Source organism: Odontesthes bonariensis, chromosome 16 (assembly GCF_027942865.1).
Source record: "Odontesthes bonariensis isolate fOdoBon6 chromosome 16, fOdoBon6.hap1, whole genome shotgun sequence".
NCBI classification, from domain to species: domain Eukaryota; kingdom Metazoa; phylum Chordata; class Actinopteri; order Atheriniformes; family Atherinopsidae; genus Odontesthes; species Odontesthes bonariensis.
Window position 1 is genome coordinate 15,850,243 of NC_134521.1, and position 21,951 is coordinate 15,872,193.

General features: G+C 44.1%; 1 protein-coding gene across 3 annotated transcripts in view; it reads right to left on the reverse strand.

The window, feature by feature from the left end:
- Positions 1–21,951, reverse strand: part of tspoap1 (TSPO associated protein 1) — a 61,926-nt gene that overhangs the window by 11,051 nt on the left and 28,924 nt on the right. For all 3 annotated transcript variants that reach the window (XM_075486408.1, XM_075486407.1, XM_075486409.1), the window contains 19 exons: positions 18,445–18,612; positions 15,122–15,205; positions 14,956–15,045; positions 14,718–14,840; positions 14,513–14,617; positions 14,300–14,350; positions 13,548–13,580; positions 11,769–11,949; positions 9,332–9,412; positions 8,661–8,866; positions 8,074–8,180; positions 7,868–7,977; positions 6,901–7,776; positions 5,309–5,460; positions 4,716–5,192; positions 3,979–4,329; positions 2,449–2,604; positions 1,332–2,138; positions 675–768 (listed from right to left, as the gene is read on the reverse strand). In XM_075486408.1, coding sequence (XP_075342523.1) covers positions 675–768; positions 1,332–2,138; positions 2,449–2,604; positions 3,979–4,329; positions 4,716–5,192; positions 5,309–5,460; positions 6,901–7,776; positions 7,868–7,977; positions 8,074–8,180; positions 8,661–8,866; positions 9,332–9,412; positions 11,769–11,949; positions 13,548–13,580; positions 14,300–14,350; positions 14,513–14,617; positions 14,718–14,840; positions 14,956–15,045; positions 15,122–15,205; positions 18,445–18,612 — 4,252 coding nt within the window. The remainder of the gene's footprint in view (positions 1–674; positions 769–1,331; positions 2,139–2,448; positions 2,605–3,978; positions 4,330–4,715; positions 5,193–5,308; positions 5,461–6,900; positions 7,777–7,867; positions 7,978–8,073; positions 8,181–8,660; positions 8,867–9,331; positions 9,413–11,768; positions 11,950–13,547; positions 13,581–14,299; positions 14,351–14,512; positions 14,618–14,717; positions 14,841–14,955; positions 15,046–15,121; positions 15,206–18,444; positions 18,613–21,951) is intronic.

The following is a 21,951-nucleotide window of genomic DNA, read 5'->3' on the forward strand; positions in this document are numbered from 1 at the left end:
TTAAGCTGAACTCAAGAGGCGCAGTCTTTATCTCATTAGGGAGACTCAGCCCATCTGTGACAAGAGTCACGGGCAGACGACTCGCACACTTTCACATCCTCACTGATTCTGTAGTAGATAGGATAGAAACTTCTCCCTGCTCCCTTCCTCTATCTGTGCACGCGTACACTTATGTACTGTGTAGTCAACTGTGCATCTGGAACAGAAAGGTTTATCTGCAGCTGTGGGATTAAGTCAAGAAGAGAAGCAGAGAGTTGAAGAGATGTGGAGGGCAGAAAAAAACCCAAAAAACCCCGAGGGGCTTGTGATACAGGCTGTTTCTTCGCTGGCTAATCGAGGTTACTATTTTAATGTCTGCCACTTCCTCCTGTCATGACAAGCCACTTTGGGTTAAGCCGGTTCTCAGCTTAGCAGGCTCTCTCCCACTTCTCCACTGCAGCTACAGCACCTCCTTCTCCCTGACCCCCACCCCTCCCTGAATGCACAAGGTGCTAATCTGACTACCTTCATGTGAGAACGGGGGGGGTGGGCAGAGGGGAGGCTTGCTGACAGAAACCACAAGTGTGTCAGCATCTCCTCATACATCCCTCACTGCAGCTTTTAGTTTAGAAAAGGGGAGGCAACAGGAAAGAGAAAAGATGAAGACAAAGGAGGAAAAAAAAAAGGCCCCTGACCTTTGAGTTGCCTCGCCTGAGAGTTCCCTGGTTTATCCGCCTGGCCTCCCCATGATGGACCCGCCACAGCTGGAGGGATTTGGCTGGGCTCCTGCTGAGAAATGAAACACATATAAAGACAATCAATGAAAATCATCAACACGGACAGCTAGGAGCTACTGAGGAGGATGGGAAAAGGAACAATAAATGCAGCTGTTCCTTTCTTTTAAAAAAAACAAAAAAAAAAAGCAACACCTAATAATCTATGCTCATGTTTGAATTGCTAGTGAAAATGTAATACACTCTGGGTGTTTCCTCCGTTTCATCATAAACACGGTTGTTTTTGAGACTGCAGCGGTATTAGTTGACAGACAAACTGGAGCACATCAACTAGATAGAACAAGGTACTGCTTACTAGTTTAGGGCAAAATTTGGCTGTTTTCCAACGTGCAGGCGAATCAGAAAGCAGATTTGCTTGCTTTTTTAACAGCAGCCAAATATGTTGCAAAGTGCACTACCTGACCTCCCTCTATCCACAGCAGTGGTTATAATGGGAAAGTGAGTTTCTGTCTACTGAGTGATGGAGTTAAAAGACTCAGAGGGGTACATCCACACAGCAGGGGATAGAAGGAAGCTGAGACAACACACCCATTCCAGCTGATCAGCAGTGAGGTTTACCATTGGTTCAGCTTGCGGCCCACGGCGATGAGGAGGTCTGCAGTGCTCCACTTGAGCTCCTTCTACCCACCACTCAGAGCTCATCTGCTCCACCACCACCTCCCCGCCACTGTATTCCATATGCTCTTCGTTGTCTGTTCCGTACTCCACATCGATCTCCATCCCACGCCCAACAGGTGACTTCAGAGTCCGTACCGTTTTGCTAACTGGGTAGGGTCTTGGCACTGGTCTCGGTTGGCCATGGTCGGGGTTAGTCTGCCCGGCAACAGCCATCTGACTCCTGAGCATGGCCTCCCTCCTAAGGCGATCCCCCAGCCCTTTTAGCAACACTTTGCTGTTGGGAGTCAGCTTGGAAGGACAGCGGGCTGAGACCTGCCTGCTGGTGGGACCCTCGTATAAACTTGCGTTTTCATCTTCAGGATAAGTAACGGTGTCCACTGTGTCAGCATAGTGCACCCTGTGCTGTGTCTTAGGTTTGACCTGTAAGGGTTCATGTTTGAGTGAAGGCTCTTTGATTAGAGATCTGGGATCCCTGTTGAAGTGGTGATGGTGAGGGGAGTTATGTGGCTGTGGGTTGGACTGATGCTGGGCGGCGTGATGGAGGTGCTCAGGGTCTCTGGGGTGAAGGTGTCTGGGCCTGGGCTGAGGCTGGCCACGGTAGGATAAAGGCTCTTCTTGACTGCTGTCTTCCTCTTCTGTCACCTCGGCAACGCTGAACAGCTGCCTGTTGTGCCGGACTTGAGGAGGTAACTTAAGGATCCTTTCAAGAACCTCCTCATCGCTGTCTGGCGTCTCCAACTTGCGCGACTGCGAGGGTCACAGTTCGAGCACGCGAGAACGGATCGGTGAAGGTTGGATGAAATCATATTTTGTTCAGGAAAAACAACATGGAGGAAAAACAGGTGACAATCCCGTCATGCAAAGAGAAAGGAAAGGAAGAAAAGTAAGCAGAAAAGAAAACAATCACAAACATGAAGAATTAAAAAAAGACACAAAGCCTCAAAAAAAGAACAAACTAAAAGAAGCCCATCTCATCCATAAAGCAAAAGCTGCAGTGATGGTGCAGATATAGACAAGTAGGGAGGCTAAATATGTTGGATTGCACAAATTCCTTTACCCTGTGTGCCCCAACTGTGTATCCCCTGCCCTGTACATCTCCATGGTGGTCCGAGTAAAGGTCCTCCTCCTCCTCCTCCAGGATGTCAGACAGGTCTGAGCGGCTGTTGTCTGCATTGTAGTCACTGGGAGGCTCCACAAGCCCCCTGTCATAACTCTGGGAAATGATACAGCAACATATCTACTGTGAATATAGCAATTTAGAGCTTTGTCATTTCCTTTATATACTGAGCAAATAATAAACACATTCAGCAATGCTTTGTGCTGCCTTCATGCATTTAACCTTTCAGAGGCAGCTTCATTGAGAGCTTACTGGTCTGAAATGTGATGCAAATGTATTGATAGAAGTTTTTTTTTTTTTTAAAATTAGCAAAACATTTAATACATAAAAATGGCTTGCACTGTGTAAAAGTTCATTTATGAGCGAGAAAGAGAGAAAAAGGCGCAAAAGAAATGCCGACTTGTGACAAAGGAAGGAATTTGAATTTGTAGAAGCTTTCCTCTTCCACAAACACAACAGTTACGTCTTCTAAAATGTTTACTGCGGTGAACGTGGAGGAAATACAGTTGGGCTCATATCAACAAGGAATATTGTACATCTGCAAATCCAAACGAGATGGTTGGAGATCAGGAAACTGACCGAACGAGCAAGTTCGGGAGTCACAGACACAGAAATGCAGGCAACTTATTGAACCAAACTGCTTGTCAATAATGAAATCACACGCCCATCATACTACAGCGGTCATGATCCACTAATAATCAAACACTGTGTGTATTGTGAGATGCTGACAGCTCTACAAAGTTTGAACCAATTTACCTGAACTTTGGATATCTATAAAGACAGGAAACTGAGCACTAACCCTCTGAACAACCACAAACTGTTAAGTTGTTAAAAGTTTGATATTTTCTGAATTTCTCCAAAAGCCTAGATTTCTCTCTTTGTAATGCTCGGATATGCCCACCCAAAAACGTATTGTTCTGCTAATAATTACGTCCCTGCATTGACAGATTAAGAGCACAGACTCCAGTTAGAGAGAATGACTTCCAGTCAGTTCATTCGAACCCTCTCCAACAGTTGCAATTACACAAATATTCCTCATCTACAAACTTGAAACTCCTGCAGCAGAATTTTTCTCAGCAAGTCCGAATTCGCTGAGACAATTGTGACTGTTTTGTGACGGCTACAGTTTGATTGAAATTTGAAAAGGAAAAACAAACACATGAATGAATAAAGAGGTGGGCTGTATTTTGGAGTTGGAAAGAGGGAAGCTGACCAGGCTACATTAGCCCAACTTAAAACAGAAACTCTGTCATCCCCTCAAGTAAGTAGCTTGTCAATGACTTAAGATTAAAAAAGCAAAGGATGAACTGTGAAAGGCTTTTATGTGTAGAGTGCATCTACTTCATATGTAACCAACACCATCTGAGCCTTGACTGCAGTGTGACTCAGCCTCACTTTCAATACATCTGGATTCCTATTTTAACAGAAGATTAGGGGATCATTAATGAGTGTCAGAAAACCTGGGCTGACCTGCTGTCTCATACTGTAAGCTGGTTCTTGGTCCTGTCTTAAGAACTCCTCGATGGACACCAGGCGGGTATTCTCCTGCTCCTCCTCCAGCTCTGACTCCAGTGGTGGAGAGCTAGGAGGTCGGTGGAGGTTTGTGCTCTGAGGGTTTAGGAGGTCTGTTATTGGAGCTTTGGGTGGGGTAGGGATGCGCTCAGGGGTCCCAAGCTTGGCACGGGGGTCCTCGATGAACTCTGTGATAGATGGGAAAGGACGTATTGTTCCAGGGCTGTCGGTGTCTCTGTGCTGCTCCAACACTGGTGCTGCTACTGGAGATGGCTGAGGTGCTGTGTTGATGGGAGAGGTAACATTAACCTGGGGATGAGAAAGACAGCAGTTTGAGAACACGTATATTTCTGGAGGACTGGTTTTCACCATTGAACTAACAGAGAACTGCAGAACCTTTCAGCACTTTACTTATCTATGCATCTCAACTTGGAAAAACTCAGGCAAGTTCCCAGTATATTTATCTAGTCAGATGCATTTTTAGTATGTTTTAGAGTTTTGCAGCATAGTATTTGACTCATTACACTGTGTGTCACACTTGCTGTCTTCCAGCTCTACATTAGCATGCAAATCACTCCCAATTCATGCAGGTTTTCCCTGCAGAGGCCCACCTAAGACTTTGAAATCTTATGATCCAAAATAATAAATGTGTTGTGGGTTCTTATATATGAGAGGGATGGGAGAGTGAGGATTACCACTGGGGGAATGGAGGAGGCTACTGGTAATGTGGTCTCACACACAGCCAAGGCAGCAGCAGATGAGGGGTTGGCCCAGGCCTTCACGTACGAGGCAGATGAGAGAAGAGCTTCTGAGTGAAGAACATAAGGAGGGTTGGCAGCAACCTCAAATGTGAGGCCAGAGACGCTTGCGTCTGATGTCAAAGTGCTGGGCAGCACAGAGACTTTGGCAGCAGAGTTTCCATACGACGATGGCGGTGGCAAGTTACTGGCAGCTACCGGGGTGCAGGGCAGCGGTGGCACAACTGGGGCGGCGATAACTGGTCCTGCCAAGATAGCAGCCAGCTTGGAGGGCACATTAACTGGCATAGAGTCACAGGACTCCCCATGAGCGGACATGGTGCGGACAGTGAGCTCCTGAGCTGCCTGGAGGGATTGGATCTGAGAGGGGCCCAACAGGGCATTGCCTGCTGTGGGGGAAGAGACCTCCAGCACCTTGGAAAGCAAATAGAATCCCCATGTCACAAACACTAAAAATGAAGTATATATGTGCATTTCTGCTTTATTTATGGACAATTATACAACAATAAAGTCCTTAAAGAAGTCCTTGCCCTTTTCTTGTCAATATAAATAGTGTATCCAGTGACACGGACTCCGTTTGAGGTCCCTGCAGCATCTATGGTGACTGGCAGCCAGCTGATGAGAGCGATCCCTGGAGAGGGACCGTGCTCCAGCTGTACATGCAGAGGAGCATCAGGGGGACCTGTGGCGAGTAAAGGCATTACACCACAGACAGCGGCAGGCAAAACATAGAGAAACATAGAGTTTCTACACTAACACAGGATTGGGTCATTTGCTCACATTGAAAATATTGTGCTTGTGGAGAAAAACACCAGGCTCTACAAAGACAGTTTCTAACTACGAATCTAAAAGGGGCATTAAGAAGATTGAGAAACCATATACCTGAGATCCCAGACTGGGAGCATGGAACTTAAACAAATGTGAATGATTGAGTTACTATCTAGAGAAATATAACTCAAACTGTTACAAGTAATGTAGACTGGGAGAAGATTGCAAATATAGCTCCAGAGGTTCTTTTCCATCACACAGTACAGTACGGTTTGGTTTGGTATGGCTTGACTTGCTTTGTTTTGGGCTTTACTTGGTATGTAGTAATCCATAACTGATACTTTTTGGTGGGACCTTAGTAGAGGCGAAGCGCTACTGCATCATGACGTTAAGCACTGCAGCGTGTTGATTGGTCAGACAGAATCAGCACCAATGGCACCAAAAAAGTTATTCGAACCTTTCTGAACTAAAAGCCTAGCAGAAACTGCAATAACTATCTTTTACTCCAAACCTGCAAGTCACTTTGGATAAAAGCGTCGATTAAAGCAGTTTAATGTAACGATCACACACACACAGCGAAGCAGCGCGTCTCGTTTCTGTCGCACACACAGAGCGGATACCGTCTGTGATGGAAAACCGGGAATGGAAAAGCCACACCGAGTCCAACCGTACTTTACTGTAACACATTATGTAATGGAAGAAAACTGATATCAAATTAAATCCAGGATTTAAAGCTTCAGAATTCAGTTCAAATACAATTTGGACTTATTTACACGGGAATCGTTTTTCCACCCTCATAGGCACTAAAATATAAAACAGGTCGACTTGAGAATGATGAGATGAGAATCCAAAGAAGTTCATAAAAGGCGTCTTCTCATGAATAACAACACGGCTGAGTACAAAGTGTAACTGTCCTTTGGATTGGTTAACTGTGTCTAATGCTTAGAGAACTGCTGCTTCACAGTTCAGAGACATTATGTTGGACCGAACCAGCTGTGTTTGGCTCAGGAAGAGTTTCCACAGTGCTACTGTCGCTGACACCACGGCCACAAATGCCTGAGAGTAATACCCTTACAAAGCCTTGGTAAGCTTCTGGATTGATTTGATCTCTTTGATTCATGATCAGACAGCTTTTATTTTATTATTTCATTTATTTATAGAGTTATATCAAAAGCTTGGAAGCGCACCAGAGTTCTGTGTGTCCTGAATGACCTCACTGCTTTACATTGGCTCAAAAAGCCGTCAAAACCCTCGAACATCTGTGTTCTGATCTTACTCAACTTAAATGTTTGACAGGATTTAATGTTGAACGGAAAAACCAACGAGAGAGCGGAGTTAGAATAGTAGTCCTGACCTGCCATCAGTGTGGTGAAGGTGATCGTAGCGCTTCTGTGTTCACGCCGCTCCACGGGTAGCTCCCATGGCGTGCGGTGCGGCCGCGCCTCCACTTTGACTGTGTACTGCAGGCTGGGCGAGAGGTTATTGAGGCACAGCGAGTAGCAGCCAGCCTTCACCAGCTCACACTCCTCATCGTTCAAGGACACAATGTGTACATAGTTACTGTTGCTGGGCAGCCAGGTCAGGTTGGCAGAGGTGGCGGTAACCCGCTCCACACGCAGCTGTGTGGGCGCCACACAAACATCCCGACCGACCAGCATGCTGCAGCGGAGCTGATCCGAGTGGCCCTTCTCCGTCAGGCTTTGCACTGACACACGGTAGGCTTTGAGGTTTATGTCTAGCCGCTCCAGCACCGCTTTGGTCTGGGCACCGAAGGGAACATTAAGCCGCAGCTCCTGGTCCACATACACATTATAGCTCCACACATTGCCCCACCCAGCCGGCACCAACGGAGGGTCCCAGCCAATGATGATGCTCTTGGCAAGCTGCTTGATGAGGGTGAGTTTACGTGGGTAAGGCACAATGTCCACTCCCACCTCCTCCAAATCCAAGTCCAGGCCGTTGGTGAGGGGGGCTGGGACAGACAAGGCCGATGCAGAATCTGAGAGGGCTGAGGCAGGGCCAGAGGCAGCAGAGGCCTCTGTCCTTTCTGAGGCGCTGGCGCCCAAGTGGAGGTGATGCTGGTGGCTGGCACTGTGCAGGCTGCTGTCGAGCAGGGAGTTATGGGACATGTCCACTGTCTCTGGATGATGAATGCTCATTACATCGTCGTCGGATACACGTTCCACAAAGTTGGAGGGGACCAGCCCTCTCCGTCCGTCCATCAACTCGCCTGAAAGGAGCCAAAACAAAACACACGGCATCATGAACAGACAGGAGCCCGGAGCTGCCAACATACGAAAGGAAGAATATGCCAGACTTACCTTCATAGAAGCCGTCATCATCCATGTCTCCATATACATAGATGTATTCTCCAGCCGTGAGTGGCAGCTCCACCTCAGGATTGTCATTGGGGCCGTCATAAGGATTATAGCTGTTTGAATTCAATTTACCATCAAATTATTGTTCCCTCCCACATGAACAATCTGCGGAAAATACGTGTCAAATCTGGTGTTAGAGTAACACTTGCCTGTATCTCGCAATGAAAACCTGAAGTTTAGCTGCTCCCCTGCTGGCTGTGTAAGGTGCCGGGGCCACGTCGACGTCCAACTCGTCCACCTCACTGGCAGTGTCCACCTGAGGACAGCAGGACAGTGAACTCACCGGACCTCCAACTCATTGTTTCAGAAAGATTCTGATTAATATGAATGAATCTCTAAACATTCCTGATGAGGAGTTTTAATTCAAACAGCTGCTTGCAGCACAATAAGAGAGATATTTATAGTTCCCTGGGAAAACCTTTTTAAAGATAATCACCCACAACTACTACTGTACAACCCTCATAATCCACGGTGCAGAGTGGATTATCTCACTAAATATGAGCTTTGTTGACCCAGGGGAAGACGAGTCACTGGATAAAAAAGACCACCAACCTTTCAGTCTGTGCTGACTGTGTTAATACAGTAGGGGGAAATAATTATTTGATCCATAAGAATTAGAGACTGTTCATTTCTTTGGAAGTGAGCAAACTTACAAATTCAGCAGGGGATCAAATAATTATTTCCCCCCTTGTAGCGGCTCCAAAAGAGGAAAAAAAGAACAGAGAGGGAAGAGTACCTCATGCGTGGGGCTCGATTTGTGCGGACTGAGGTGCGTGTCGGACTTGGGGCTGAGGTGTGCCGTCTCCGACTTGATGGAGGAGGAGCATGACTTGCTGACGCTGATGGTGGGCAGCTCTCGATGCTTGGTGACAGGCGAGCGCTCCACCCTGGACAGTCCAGCGGCGTGGGGAGTGGCCCCCAAGCGCAGCGCAGTGGCCACATCTAGCAGGACAGAGAAGAAGAGGATAATCTGCGCCCTTGGCGAACAACCGAGCTCTTTCACTGGTTAACCTGGTTCCGGGTGACGTGCTAGGAGTGCGAGATCGCCGTTTGACATGCAGGCGGCTCAAGGTTGAACATGGCCGATTAAAACAGTGAAGGACAAAAAAAAAAAAAAAAAAATCCTGAGTCCATCTGTCTGAGGTCAGAGGTCACACTACCTAGTGTCAACGTGTGACACACCAGCTCTGCTAAGGGGCTTAACTGGTTCCACGCTCAACAGGTATTTTGCACTTCATCTCATGAGTGGGATGAAGTGTGATGATGAGATTTACAAACGAGCTCTGTTATGGTGCTGGACTGTTACAATGACGGTGCAGGTGAGATGACGGGTCAGAACATGCCGTGCTTTTGTGCCCAACACATATCACGAGTAACAGACACTGAGCGTGCCGAGCGGATCGTTACCCTCAGGGCAGGAGACAGTGTCACCTCCCTCGAGACTCCAGAAGGCTATTTCACCCATATCCAATGTTCCACCTGTGCAGTCTAAAACACATGAGGGGCGTAAGAGAAAGAAGTTGGGCATATCTGTGACATGGATTGAGCTGAGAGATGTGGAGAAGATTCGCATTGTTCTTGCATTTAAAGTGGTTGAAAATGTCCAACAAACATGACTTTATATATACACACTCAGATAAAAAGGAGATTATGGTGAGTTTACACTGATATGCAAAGAAGATAAACTGGTATGGATATAATATTCGACATCATCGTATGTCTCCTTACCATTTTAAACCCAACTTAAGAGTAAATAACTTTGGATTCTGAAGTCTGAAGCCAAGCCATGCCCTGTGTTACAGGTCAACACTTCCCTTATGTCCCTTTTAGGCCAAAAGTAGGGTGTTTCAATGTGTTTTTAAAGATACATTTACAGAAATCTTTTCAGCCCTTTCCCATTTCCAGTAGCAGTGTGTTTACCCTCAGTGCTCTGAGCGAGAAAAGCCTTGAAACTACCTCCAAGAGGACAAGCCTGTAACTTCGACAACATGAACAAATGGTATTACTCTCCATTAGCGCGAGATTCTGACATCCACGAATTTCTGTGACAATTACACTAGCTTATTATTTCGGGCTGGACCATGGGCATCAGGCCCTCACAGCAGGGCTCCGGTCAAATACTGAGGTGTTTTTCCTTGACCTTGATGGAAAATGTCACAGGGTTAAGGAAAGATGGCAGGAGAAATTATTAAGAACTTATGGAAAAGACAACAGTGCCGCATTGAGAATCCGACCACACTTATACAAAGCTGTGATGGAGCTCTCAAACTACAAATCTCCATGAAATACTTTGCAAAAAGTCTTATCACATTGCTACATAAAGGTCATGTCATAAACATACAGGATAATTCAGAATGTTTCTTCATTATCAAGTGGAAAATTTGAACCGGCTGCATCATTGGCTGCAGAAATGACCTGGAAGTATCTAAGTAGCAGTACTTAGATACTTCCAGGTCATTTCACTTAGTCAGGAAGATTCCTAAAATAGACTAATCGACCGGGCCCCAGGACAGAGTGAGCTGCTTGCTGTTTCGCAGTCAGGTGAAACAGATCAATCTCTTCTTTGTGTCTACCAGTTGTTGCTGTCAGTGTCAGAGCCTCCACGGGACACTTTCCAGTCCGTTAACGTGCATCTCTGTAAATCTGAGCTGTGCCCACTCTTGTAGCCGAGTGCAGCAGTGAAAATTAGCGCATCCACCTGGATGTGGTGTTCCCACCAGTGGTGGCTGCTGACTTTTAAAACAGGGGAAGCCCATATTACGCGTTCAGGGTTGTAGTGACTCATGCCATCCCAAAGCAGAAGACAGCAAAATTAAAAAGAATTAGTTATAACATAGCTGTGTCTAGTATGACAAGTATGCCCAGCAAATACACAGAAAGAAGGTATAGACTTTGAAAATTCACACAGCAAGGCCAAAATGAAGTATGATCGAATCTAAGGCCTGTAAATGGCTGGATCTGTGGCTGGATCAGAATCTGTGGAGCATTTTTTCTCTCTCATGATGGACAAACACTAACTCCAATCATCACGACACAGCCCCTCATATTGACACGCCCACGTCTAATCTACCCGCAGAGACGCCGAGAAGCCTCGGAAGTGATGAGTTTTTGTCGATTTAGCCAATGCTGACCTAGAATTGTAGAAAAAAACTTGACTCTCCCGCCCCCTCCTCGAAGCCGGGCTGTTAGTGGCGGCTTCATAACATGATTTCCTCAGTGAACGGCGGCGATTTCAGAACAAATCACTTCATTAAGCTACAGGACAACATGTTGTAGTTATGAAAGTAAATGCAGTATTGGGCATATCTTGTGTTTTGTGAATAACTGTTTTATCGTCAATTTAACATTGAAGATGTAGCAATTTCGCCAGAGAATGGGAGAGGTTGTCCGGCTTCCCGTGTTGTCTCTGAATAGCCGCGGCTGGTTCCCACCAACGCTGGTACCCGCTGGTAAATACCAGTGACTACTGCAGAGTCATTTGATGCAGGGCTGAATGCAAAACAAACACTTTCACAGTACACTCACAAGTCAGATGTTAGCAGGCGTTAACCGCCAACTGTTAGTGGTTTTTTACCAGGATAAAAGACGGTCAGAAATCTTAGAATTTCATATTTTAGTTCAACAGTTGAAACTTTCACTTGAAATGAAAAAGGAGGCTCTAGGCACCACTGGGTATTTAAAAATGTGCAATTAGCAAAGCACATTTAAGGCATAAAAACTTAAAAACCAAATATCATCTCGATCCTCAATGGATTCTACAACACATGTATCAAACTGAATAGAAATCCTCATCGAATTGCCGTTACGTTGCTGTTTTACCGGCTAAAAGCTCTCAGCAGCTTACCTCGGTCTGTCGTCAGGCCCACACCGTTGGTCAGTACAGAGAGGCTGGGATTGTTGAGGAGGCCGGAGCTGGCAAGGTCAACTTTCGAGGCCTGCAGTCGAAACTTTTCCAACTCTTGGGACAGCAAGCCGAACTGTTCACTCTGGCTGCGACATTTCTCCTCCAGTTCATGTACTTTTGACTACAAGTGAGTGATATCGAACATGGAAAGGAGACTTTAAAAAAAAGACAGCAAAGACAGCGATTCTGACAGAAAAAGTCCACCTTTCAACACCAAAACCCATCAATTTATGATCATGAGGAAATCTGTATGGTGACCGCCTTATGTGCCGTTATGATTCCTGTTTATTTGCAAACGCTTGTTTTGTAAATACACAAACAAGTGAGCTACTTTTTGCTTAAGATGAATTTTACCAGAACAAAGGGGGGGGCGGTGTGTTTTAAGGTGGATTTTTCCTTAAATCAATCATGTGAGGGATCTAACTCTGTAAAAGTAAGCAAAAGTAGCTGCCTTCATATCCGTCAGTGCCATGCAGAAACCTTTAATGCTTTAAAACTCTTTCTACCGTCAATTTTAATAGCTTTGACATCAAATTTCACAAATCCTCCCACAAACCTGTAAGAGTTTTGGTAAATAGACAAATGGAAACTTAGGGTAAGGTTTCTGCAAGACTCCATATATAAACTGTCAGCGAAACATTTGACGTTAGCTCCAAACACAAAAGACAAACAAATAGGTTTCAGTGGGGGAAAAAATGAGAGGTCAGATAAAAGGGGATGGGACATACTGGGGAAAAACAAGTGAGATATTTGTGAGGCGACTCTTCATAGCTTCTCAGCTGTCACACAGCGTGTTGCTCCTGTTTTACACTCTCAAACAGCAGTGTTATTTGCCCAAACTCTGCAGAGGTTTGTCGCAGCTCTGCTCAGTTTCTATATGTGGCTGATTTAACTTCCGGCTGTGGTGGGAGTTTCCTGGCAGGCTGGTCTGACAGAAGTCTCTGCATGAAACTGTCTGAACAACATTTCCTGTCAGCGCTCACCTACGTAAAGCCGAGCACAGTCACTCGTTATCTAAAGCACAGAGAATTCACTTGACCTAGTGATGAGTTGAGTACATGAAACTAGATTAAAAAATATGATATGCAGCATGATAACCTTGTCACAGATGTGTTATTTTGCCTCATGGGAATGACCTGATTTACACACTTTGGGAATCTAACACTGTGGGGGTTGTTACTCCTACATGTTATAAAGCAAGACATTAAAGCAGTTGTGTGTTCAGTGTGGAGGAATTAAAGAGGCTAAGGGTCTGGTGTTTCTGTCCACAGGAACTAGGGGATGTTTGGTGACTGAAAGGTGGATTACTAGGGAGTTATGAAGTACCTGCATGCAGTCCAGTGTACTCTGGTTAGCAAAAAGATAACACAAAAGACAAATGAAAACATGCTTGTGAAATAAAGACTTTGGGAGAGACTGAATACTTTAATATAGTAGAAAAGCAGTAGTCCGAATCCAGTTTAGAAGCCAGAATCACTAGAATGTCTCTTGGCCCTCGGCAGCCAACGCCTGCCTTTTCAATGAACACACACATTCATCCTAATCGTCCAAAAATCTATCTTTGAAACAATGACAAAGGTCTGTGTTGCAACAAAGCTTAGGCTCTCAGGAGGGAAAGAGACTTTCTCCTGTGACGCTTCGGGTTTAAAAAGGGAGACAGAAAGCGACAGAAACGAAGCCAAGAGGAAGGAAACGAGACGTTTTTTAACTATACTATACCAGCTCCCTCTGCAACACAAGCTGAGTCAACTCCTAAAATAAAATACATACTTGTTAAAGGAACAGACTCTCGTGACAAAAATTTACAATGGGAAATTCAAACCGAGGACAGACATATATAGTCATCCAGTGAGAATGAGGACATTTTTCTGGGTTTTGCTGAGGGCACTAAAGTGTTTTTGATCTTTTTTTCCCCTTTTGGTCTTTTTTCAAAAATCGGTAGCCAATAAGACAGATGGGGATTTCAACTCTCGTCGGCCACGGGGATTCACTTTGAATTCAAAGTGCTTTAGGCTCGCACTGAGAGCAAGAATGAAAGTCACAAAGCAGCAGAGAAGCCATCTGTTCAAACGGTTTTTCAGACCAAGTAGTGCTTGGCTTCTCTGCCAGGTGTTCAGGTGAAAACAGAGAGCCTACTGGCACAAAGAGGAACAACAAACATCAGCTGCAGCAGAATATCCTTTGCCTAATGAGAACAGGGAGAGAAATCGAACATTTACACTCTCTCTGTTTGGCGTTAGGAGATGGAAAGGTTTTCCATAATGAAGCACTTCAGAGAGACATTAAGGAAGTCTCATTTCTCTAGTGTGTGACTTTAGACTTAATACTAAAGTCTGGCAGCTTTCCTTTTTATTTCTTTGAGACATTTTACATTTTCATGAACGTGTCAGGGATTATCACTCTGATAATGAAAGCACCGCATTGCATAAAATCATTTATTTGCTTTTCTCGTCACAGTCATAAAAACTCACCTCCAGCATCTGAACCACTCCTTCATGCTCCCTCTTGGCGAATAACTGAGCCTAATGATTAAAAAGACATTAAAAAGCCATTGTAATTTCCATTGTTTGCTCATAAAAATGTAACTCAGAGCACATTGAGCTCTGCTGACACAACTTTTCTGGTGCCCAAAGGTTGCCTCCTGCTGGACAAAGCACACCAAGAAACATTTCTGTGTTTCTTACCCGCTGTAACCGCTTGATTTCATCCTGTTTGAACTTAAGGATAGCCAGTGCCTGCTCATGTTCCAATTCCAGCTGCTGCCTTCGCTCGGCGACCTCTCGCATATGCTGTCCAGAGAGGAAAAAAATGGGACAGGAAAAGTAGTGAGGCTCGGTGAGGATTCGAAAAAAAACAACACGAGAAGTATTAGACTCCACCTTTAGGTACCTTTAGGACCTGCTCTAGGTTCTCCAGTTTGGCACGGAGTCTCTGGTTCTCCTCGAGAACTGAATTGTGCTGAGCGGTCACTTCAGAGAGATCTTCCCTCAGCTCCTCATTCTCAGCCCGAGTCTGAGAAAAACAACAGCAAATTAACTGAGCGGATCTTTCTGGCTCCTTTTACTAACAACGACGGTGGCTAAGAGTATGAAAAGGATGAAAAATCTCGTCGTGGGGGGACACTGACCTGGTCGAGCAGCTGTGCCTTCCTCCTGAGGAGATCTGCCTCCTCCTTTAGTTGCTCATTTTTCCCTCGCTCATCCTTAAGCTGGCTCTCCTGTTTATAAACATATGCGTCAATCTCCAGATCCAACACCAGACTCCAGAATTTCAGGGAGCCCCTGATCACTTACCAAATCCAGACATCTCTTCTGTCGCTTCTTTACTTCATGCTCAAGATTTTCACATTCTTTTCTCTTCTTACTCAGCTCACATTCCTGGAACGACAAAGACAGTTCAATTTAAACGTCTTTAAACAAAGCAAACTCTCAAACTGAGCATGCGGGACACAGTTGACGGCAAGGTCGTGTTAAGCAATACGTCATATATTGGCAGCACTCGGTTTTTATTTACACTCTGCAAAACAGAACACTTAGTTTTCATATTGACCTCTGACACAACAGTGTTGAGGCATTACAAAGCTTAGCATCCACTAATTATTCTAAATGCAGCTTACATGCAGGAGCAGCACAAGAGAAATCAGCTTATTTCAGCATGACCACGGGACCTTAATAAAGTATTACCACAGTGACCGTGTGGAGGGAGGCTACAGAGCAGACTGGCTAATTGCAGACCACCAGCAGCTGAACTGAACTGGAAGAGATGGTGTACTCTCACCAGGCAAAGCAAAACAATAAAGATAATTAAACTGCATCTGTGGGATGATGGCCAGAATAATGAGCATCTATTGAGGATGTCCTGTTATTTAGTTGCATCATGACTGTGAATTTAAGGTACCAAACTGTCCATTGAAACATTTTGCAAAAGCACATTTTTCCCCGACATGCTCAGTCACTGCGACTCTTCACAAAGCTTTCTTCCTTTTCTGATTGACCTGCTGCACATGGATTAAATCCATCATTTGACCAAAATACTGTGTAAACAGTGCATACAGGAACTTTTCAGACTCCTGAGTTTTCCAGATGCTTCCATAGTTTGTCCACTTGCTCACCATCATAAGAAAGATGACATATAAATCTACAGAGAATCTCCCACCAGATGTGTGTTAGAGTGGAAATCAAGCCACAAAGTCATCAGAACTAAGCTGTGGGTATAAATCTGGTGAAGGATACAAGAACATTTCAGCAGCATTAAAAGCCCAACACATTCAGAGTGGCATGTGTTTGGAACTAACCAGGAACTTGATGGTCACTACGAATTCCTTTATGGGGGATCCTACAGTAGGATAAATATGGGTGCCAAACTCCATCCATCAGGCCCTTCAGGTAAAGTGGCCAAAGCAACATGGTCTGAAGAAGCGAAGCTTCAAGTACACGGCCTCAGTTTCCAACTGCCTCACTTCATTCACAACATCCTTACAGTCAAACACGGTGATGGCAGCATCATTATGTGGAGATGTTTTTCTCCGTTTCCTTATGTCCTTATAAAAAGCAGCACTTAAAGAAGCCACAACGTCCAACTGACAAGTAGATAAAACTGTTTGTTAAATTCAATAAGGAAAATTAGAAAACTGAGAATAGAAATGTATACAAAGCTGTGTTTGTATAAAGTCACTTCATTACTGCTTTGTTCCCACATAGTTAGAATTCCACTAGGAATGTTTGAATGCATTTAAATTCTCAAATACCTTCTTCTTTTTTTTTTTTTTAAATCTAAATGAACCCATCAAAAAACAATTAACACATTAAATATTAAATATTAATATTAAACACAACATTAAATATTAAATGGTCTCTTAGAGCTCATGTGAACCCCAAGCAGCCAATCACAGAAGCTCATAGACGTGACAGCTGACCGTTGACCTGATGCCCCAACGGGCCCCAACGGGAGCCGAGACATGAGTCATTAAAGAAAGAAAATAGGATGCGGAAAAACAAGTTCTTAGGTCGTATTATCCAAGTAAAAGCAATGAGGCTGGCAACCTCTGTTAATGAGATAATAGATTTTTTTGTTTAATCAACTCACAAAAAACAGGTTTTGTTTCTCATTATGGAATAAAAATGAACTGAATCCATCTTAAGATGCTTCTTTAACATATCAATGTTGCACATTATTTAAAGTTATTCTCTGAAATCCCAGGAAAGAAAATTATTTTCAGCCATGCAGGCAGATCTGTGACACTGAAGCTGCACATAACAGGGCACTGGGCTAAAGTCGGCATGCCAATACACTCACAAAATAAAACATTTCACTAAGGGCGTCTAGTTTTTCTAGACACTAAAATCCATAATCACCCATCTCACTGCTGTTGAGATATTCCAGTCTGGACCAAAGTGTTGGACTAACCGTTGTCATAAATAAAACACCCGCAGGCTCTCTGAGCTTAGTTTCTGGAGGAGGTTACACATCAGTTTGTGAGCCCTCTTTCCATCTGTCATGTGTTATGAAAGGTCAGATTCAACACATCAGAGCATCACCACGTTCTTCTGTCAAACTCAGAATTGAGCTATAAAAGCTGGCGATCGCTTCTGCTGATGGGCAGAAATCTTTCAGAACATAATAATGTGTACACGGCTTGCAGCTCGACTAACTCATACTACTAACTGCAGCTTCAACTCAACATAATCGCAGCCATCTATTTTAATTCTTGTGTGAAGAAAAGTGTCCCAACAAAGAAAGTTAGCAAATAGCTTTAAGTAAATATGGCTTTTTACCCATTTACTTGAAAATGGCAAACTTTCCGTTTTAACCTTTTATTTTCCTTCTCTGAAGAAATAAAAACATCTGAAAAATAGCTTTTTCTTTTTTTTTTGTAAATGACCGACGCTCCCCTGATTGTCTTTTTAGAAAATATAACATAATGTTGCTGTGTCTGTAAAATGGGGAAAAGGAGAAATAAGTTGCAGGTCGTAACGGGTTACAGGCACGAAAGCTGGTGGTAGAGTCAGTGAGGGTGATGTGCTGCCCGTCTGTATCCAAGAGAGAAGCTCAGCCCAGCATTACATAACAAATGTGACTGTCGTTTTTCTGTCAGAGGCAGCCAGCTCAGTTAATGTACTGATATTCAACCTTCAGCTTCACAATAAAAGCAAAGAGGACTGCAAAGCCAGCTCCCTGCAGTTAATGCCGCTGAGTGTGAGTGAGTCTGGTGGAATGGACTCATTTGAAAGCCACAGCAGTTGTTTTGTAAACCTGAGCATTGTGAGCCCTCTAATGTTAACAAGCAGCAGCTCTGATTCATTCACACCTTTTGTTAATTCTGAGGAAGTGATGTGATGTGTAACTGCTGTTTTTCAGCCAAAAATGATGAAAAACTACCAAGCTGATTGTGATGAGACTCGGGTGAATGTTTTAGTGTGGATCTACATCTTTTTCTATAGCAGCTCAACAGGAACTGGTCTTGACTTTCAGATTAAACTACTTGTATGAGGTGTTTTGTTATTATCAAAGCTGCTTTTGATACTTTCTTTTAGAAAAGTTTCCTTGAGAGAAAGCCTGCATCCTGGTTGTATGAAAGATCCTCCTGAAGCTGCGTTTATCACGAGAATGCTCTTACCAGAAACTGTAGGCGCTGCTCCTCTGCGTGCTCCTCCTGATGGGAGGTGGTCGGGCTAAGGCCCGGTGGGGGCGTCACTCGCAGCCACGACTCCTCCTCCTCTGCGGGAGTCTTCTCACACCTGGTGGGAGCTTCATCTAATGCCACACACGGGGTTTCTCCTACAACCTGACAGGGGTTAGAACGATCGGTTATAGAATCCTCAGGTGATACAGAACCCCCCCCCAAAAAAATCAAGTTCTGAGCTGGAAAACAGAGCAAATGCAGAATTGTTCTAGTGCACAGACACTCTTAACACTGCACCCCGATCTGAAAAGAAGGGATTAGAAGTGGACCTCCTTCGAAGAGGCCCAACTACAATCAAAGAATAATCCAGGGGGAATCCCTCGAGCCTCCAACATGACCGGAACACATTGGCAGGAACACTGTCCTCCCTAATTAGGCTGGATATTTCACAGTAGGTGTCATGGCTTAAACAATTACTGCCTAAGATTCATCTTTAGAAACTACATGGTCTTGTTAGCTGAGGTGCAGGTGGGGGGCAAGCTGATATTGGTTAAGGGTTAAGAATCGGGAATCAGTATCTAATTTTAGAGCAAACCTACTAATACTCGGAGTAAAACTGTGCTAGTGCAGCCGAGGCCGTGACCCAATAACAGGATCAAAGGCGCCCTGCCACGTGCGGCAAGTGGGATCTATCCTTTACGCTCTCCTTTGTTTCGTACCGAAATGTCTCTCTGAGCCTCAGGCGTAGTTTATCCTTGGTGATTTCTCTGGGGATCATCAGAACGCAGCATGGAGAAATTTATCTTATCATCTACAGTAGGGATCCTTGTTCACGTGACCCGAGGGTCGTTCCCTCACACAGCAGCTTTATCTCATAAGGAACATCAAACATGCAACTGAAAATCATCGGCCACTAAGAGCCTGAACATCCCACTTTAGTCTCTGTCCAACAAACAATGTATGACAAGACTTTTAGAAAAACACTAAGAAAAACCTGCCGCTCACAGACAAAATGTTCTCTTGGGAATTATTTCATACGACACATCAAAACATGAATTTACATGAATGCAACTTAAAGATAATACACAAGTGTACTGGAGGCATGCATCGAAAGCCTTTTTGGTGACCGACGTGTTTTTGTCTTTTCACACATGTAGCTACTTTCATCAGTCAGGATGAACTCAATGCAACTGTTCAGCATCAAATCAGTGAGCCGTTCTGTGAAGTTAAGCAAGGCTGTCCCAGGTTTATCTTTTGGATGCGAGACCAGATGGTAGAGGTGCTGACGAAAGGCTAGCAGGAGGCACAACGGTAATTCCTTTGGATACTGGACAAGATCATTGCACACGAATGAAGGCTTTTAACAACTAGCTGCGTATTTTTATTTTCATTCATTTATTTATTTATTTGTTTGTTTTCACCCACACCCAAGTCCTTTTAGCGGTCATTACTGATCCTGTCACATCACAAGTGCAGACATGCCAGGTGATCCCTGCACCCTGGCATAATTCCCATCTTTGTATTTGGTCGGACACGGTTAAACCAGTCAATCCTCAAGTGATTCGTAATTAGCTTGTAGCACTTCATACTGTACACATTGAGTGGGCTGGCTTAAGTGTTTGTGGATTTTACTGCTTCAATCTGGAGGCCGTGCACTGAAGTGGGAGCACACATTAGCAGCAAAAGAAGCACACCTGAACTTTGAATGAAAATGCAAAGAGCTGCTGAATTATACGTGTCCCTCAGCCAAATAAGTCTTTCTGTTTCCATTTCTTTGGAGCAGCCGAGGTATTTTCGTGCAGCGTACTTTTAAAACACACAATAATCAGCACTTCATTTACAACACAAATTCCTTAAAAGAGCAGTCGCTTTTCTAAAGGGTGTGTTAAAGCTCAGAATGATGAGATCACAGCAGATCTAATCAGGGTTCAGGCAGCATGTGATATAAGTCTGACATGGTTTTGACAAATGGACCCAGAGGGTGGAATATTACGTAATGTCTCTTTTATACAATGTTGTGAGGAATAAGGGACTGTCACAGAGAACATCGGACCAAAGCTGAAGCTATTATAAATCTTTTCAAAGGTTTATGTGCCAAAGTCATTGACCTCACAAAACCTACTGTGACCTAACAAGCTGCGCAGTTTTTCAGAGATTGTGAGTGGACACAGCTGCAAGTTTAATTTTCTTTCTTTTTTTCTCATGTGGGCAACTAGGAAAAAAAAAACAAAAAAACCTTCTATGACCAGTTTTAAAGCTCAAACAAAAATGGCAGAAGTCACACTCTGTCACATCAGCATCAGCAAAACTTTATTAAATGAAGAAGCCAAAAAGTTCCTTTCTGCATCGTCTGCAACACTCTCAGGGTGAGGGTACCGAAGTAAAGTAACACCGCTTGTGACAACAGCTACTGAATGGGTGCACGTGGCCTTCCTATTCCCACTTTACAGGACCGAGAAACATATTCAAGCCACCGATGGAAGCGCTATTGTTTCTTACTCGTGTTCGAGAGGTGGATTTTACTCTAGATTGACTAGACTGAGTAGACCCTTAAGTGGGCAACAGTAAAGGACAAAATCCTCTTTCAGAGCATCATGTCTACATGAACCAGTGTAGGAAGGGATTGGCCAGCTTTAATTATTTCCAATAAATCCCTTAAAAGATGCTGAAATGCTTCACTGTGCTTCGAGCAGCACTTGGAAAAAATCCCCCAGAGTGTTGTGTTATTTACACAAAGTCTTCACTGTTGATCAGTGATTTTCAGTGAATAGAAAATGACATAATAAGGTATAGCTGCACTGAGATGAAGCCTCTTGGTGAAACACAGCTACTTTAAGAATAAAGAATAACCTCCAGTGAGGAAGGGAAAGTCAGTAACTGAATGCAGAAAGAAGTTATTTCTCAAAAGGAGCTTTGTTGACACTTTGCTGGGTGTTTTATAAGACATATATATGGTCCAGACAACATCCTAAAATCCAGCATCGTAGCTGCATTGCACACTGATTCGTTTGATTTTTTGTGTTAATTTGCCCGTTTATCAGCCAAGCCAGTTAATTGTCGGGGTTTTAAATCTCTGGGCGAGTAAGTGGTCTCATGTAAAGATGCTTTGGTTGGAACCGACTTCATGCTAGTCAAATTCAACAAAAAATGCCCAAACCAACATTTCGAATGGGTTTCAAAGTGTGGCGATTTCTACACCCTGAAATATATGCGTAAGCGTTTTTTCTATTTATGACACATAAATAAAACTCCCTTGCTAAGTGAGCACCATCCAACAAATAACGCTTTACAACACTGGAGGGAGCTTCTGTTGTCACTCAGAGTGAACACGCCACCTTTTAACTGGTCAAAAAGGCAAACAGCAGGTGAGGTTGTGAGTGTTTCTGTCTTCTAAAACTACAGAATTCAACTGGATTTCTGACCTTTTATTAATCTGAAACTTTAGTGAATTCCAAGTTATGGAATTCTTCTGTATAAAAACAGAAATATACGAAAAGGACT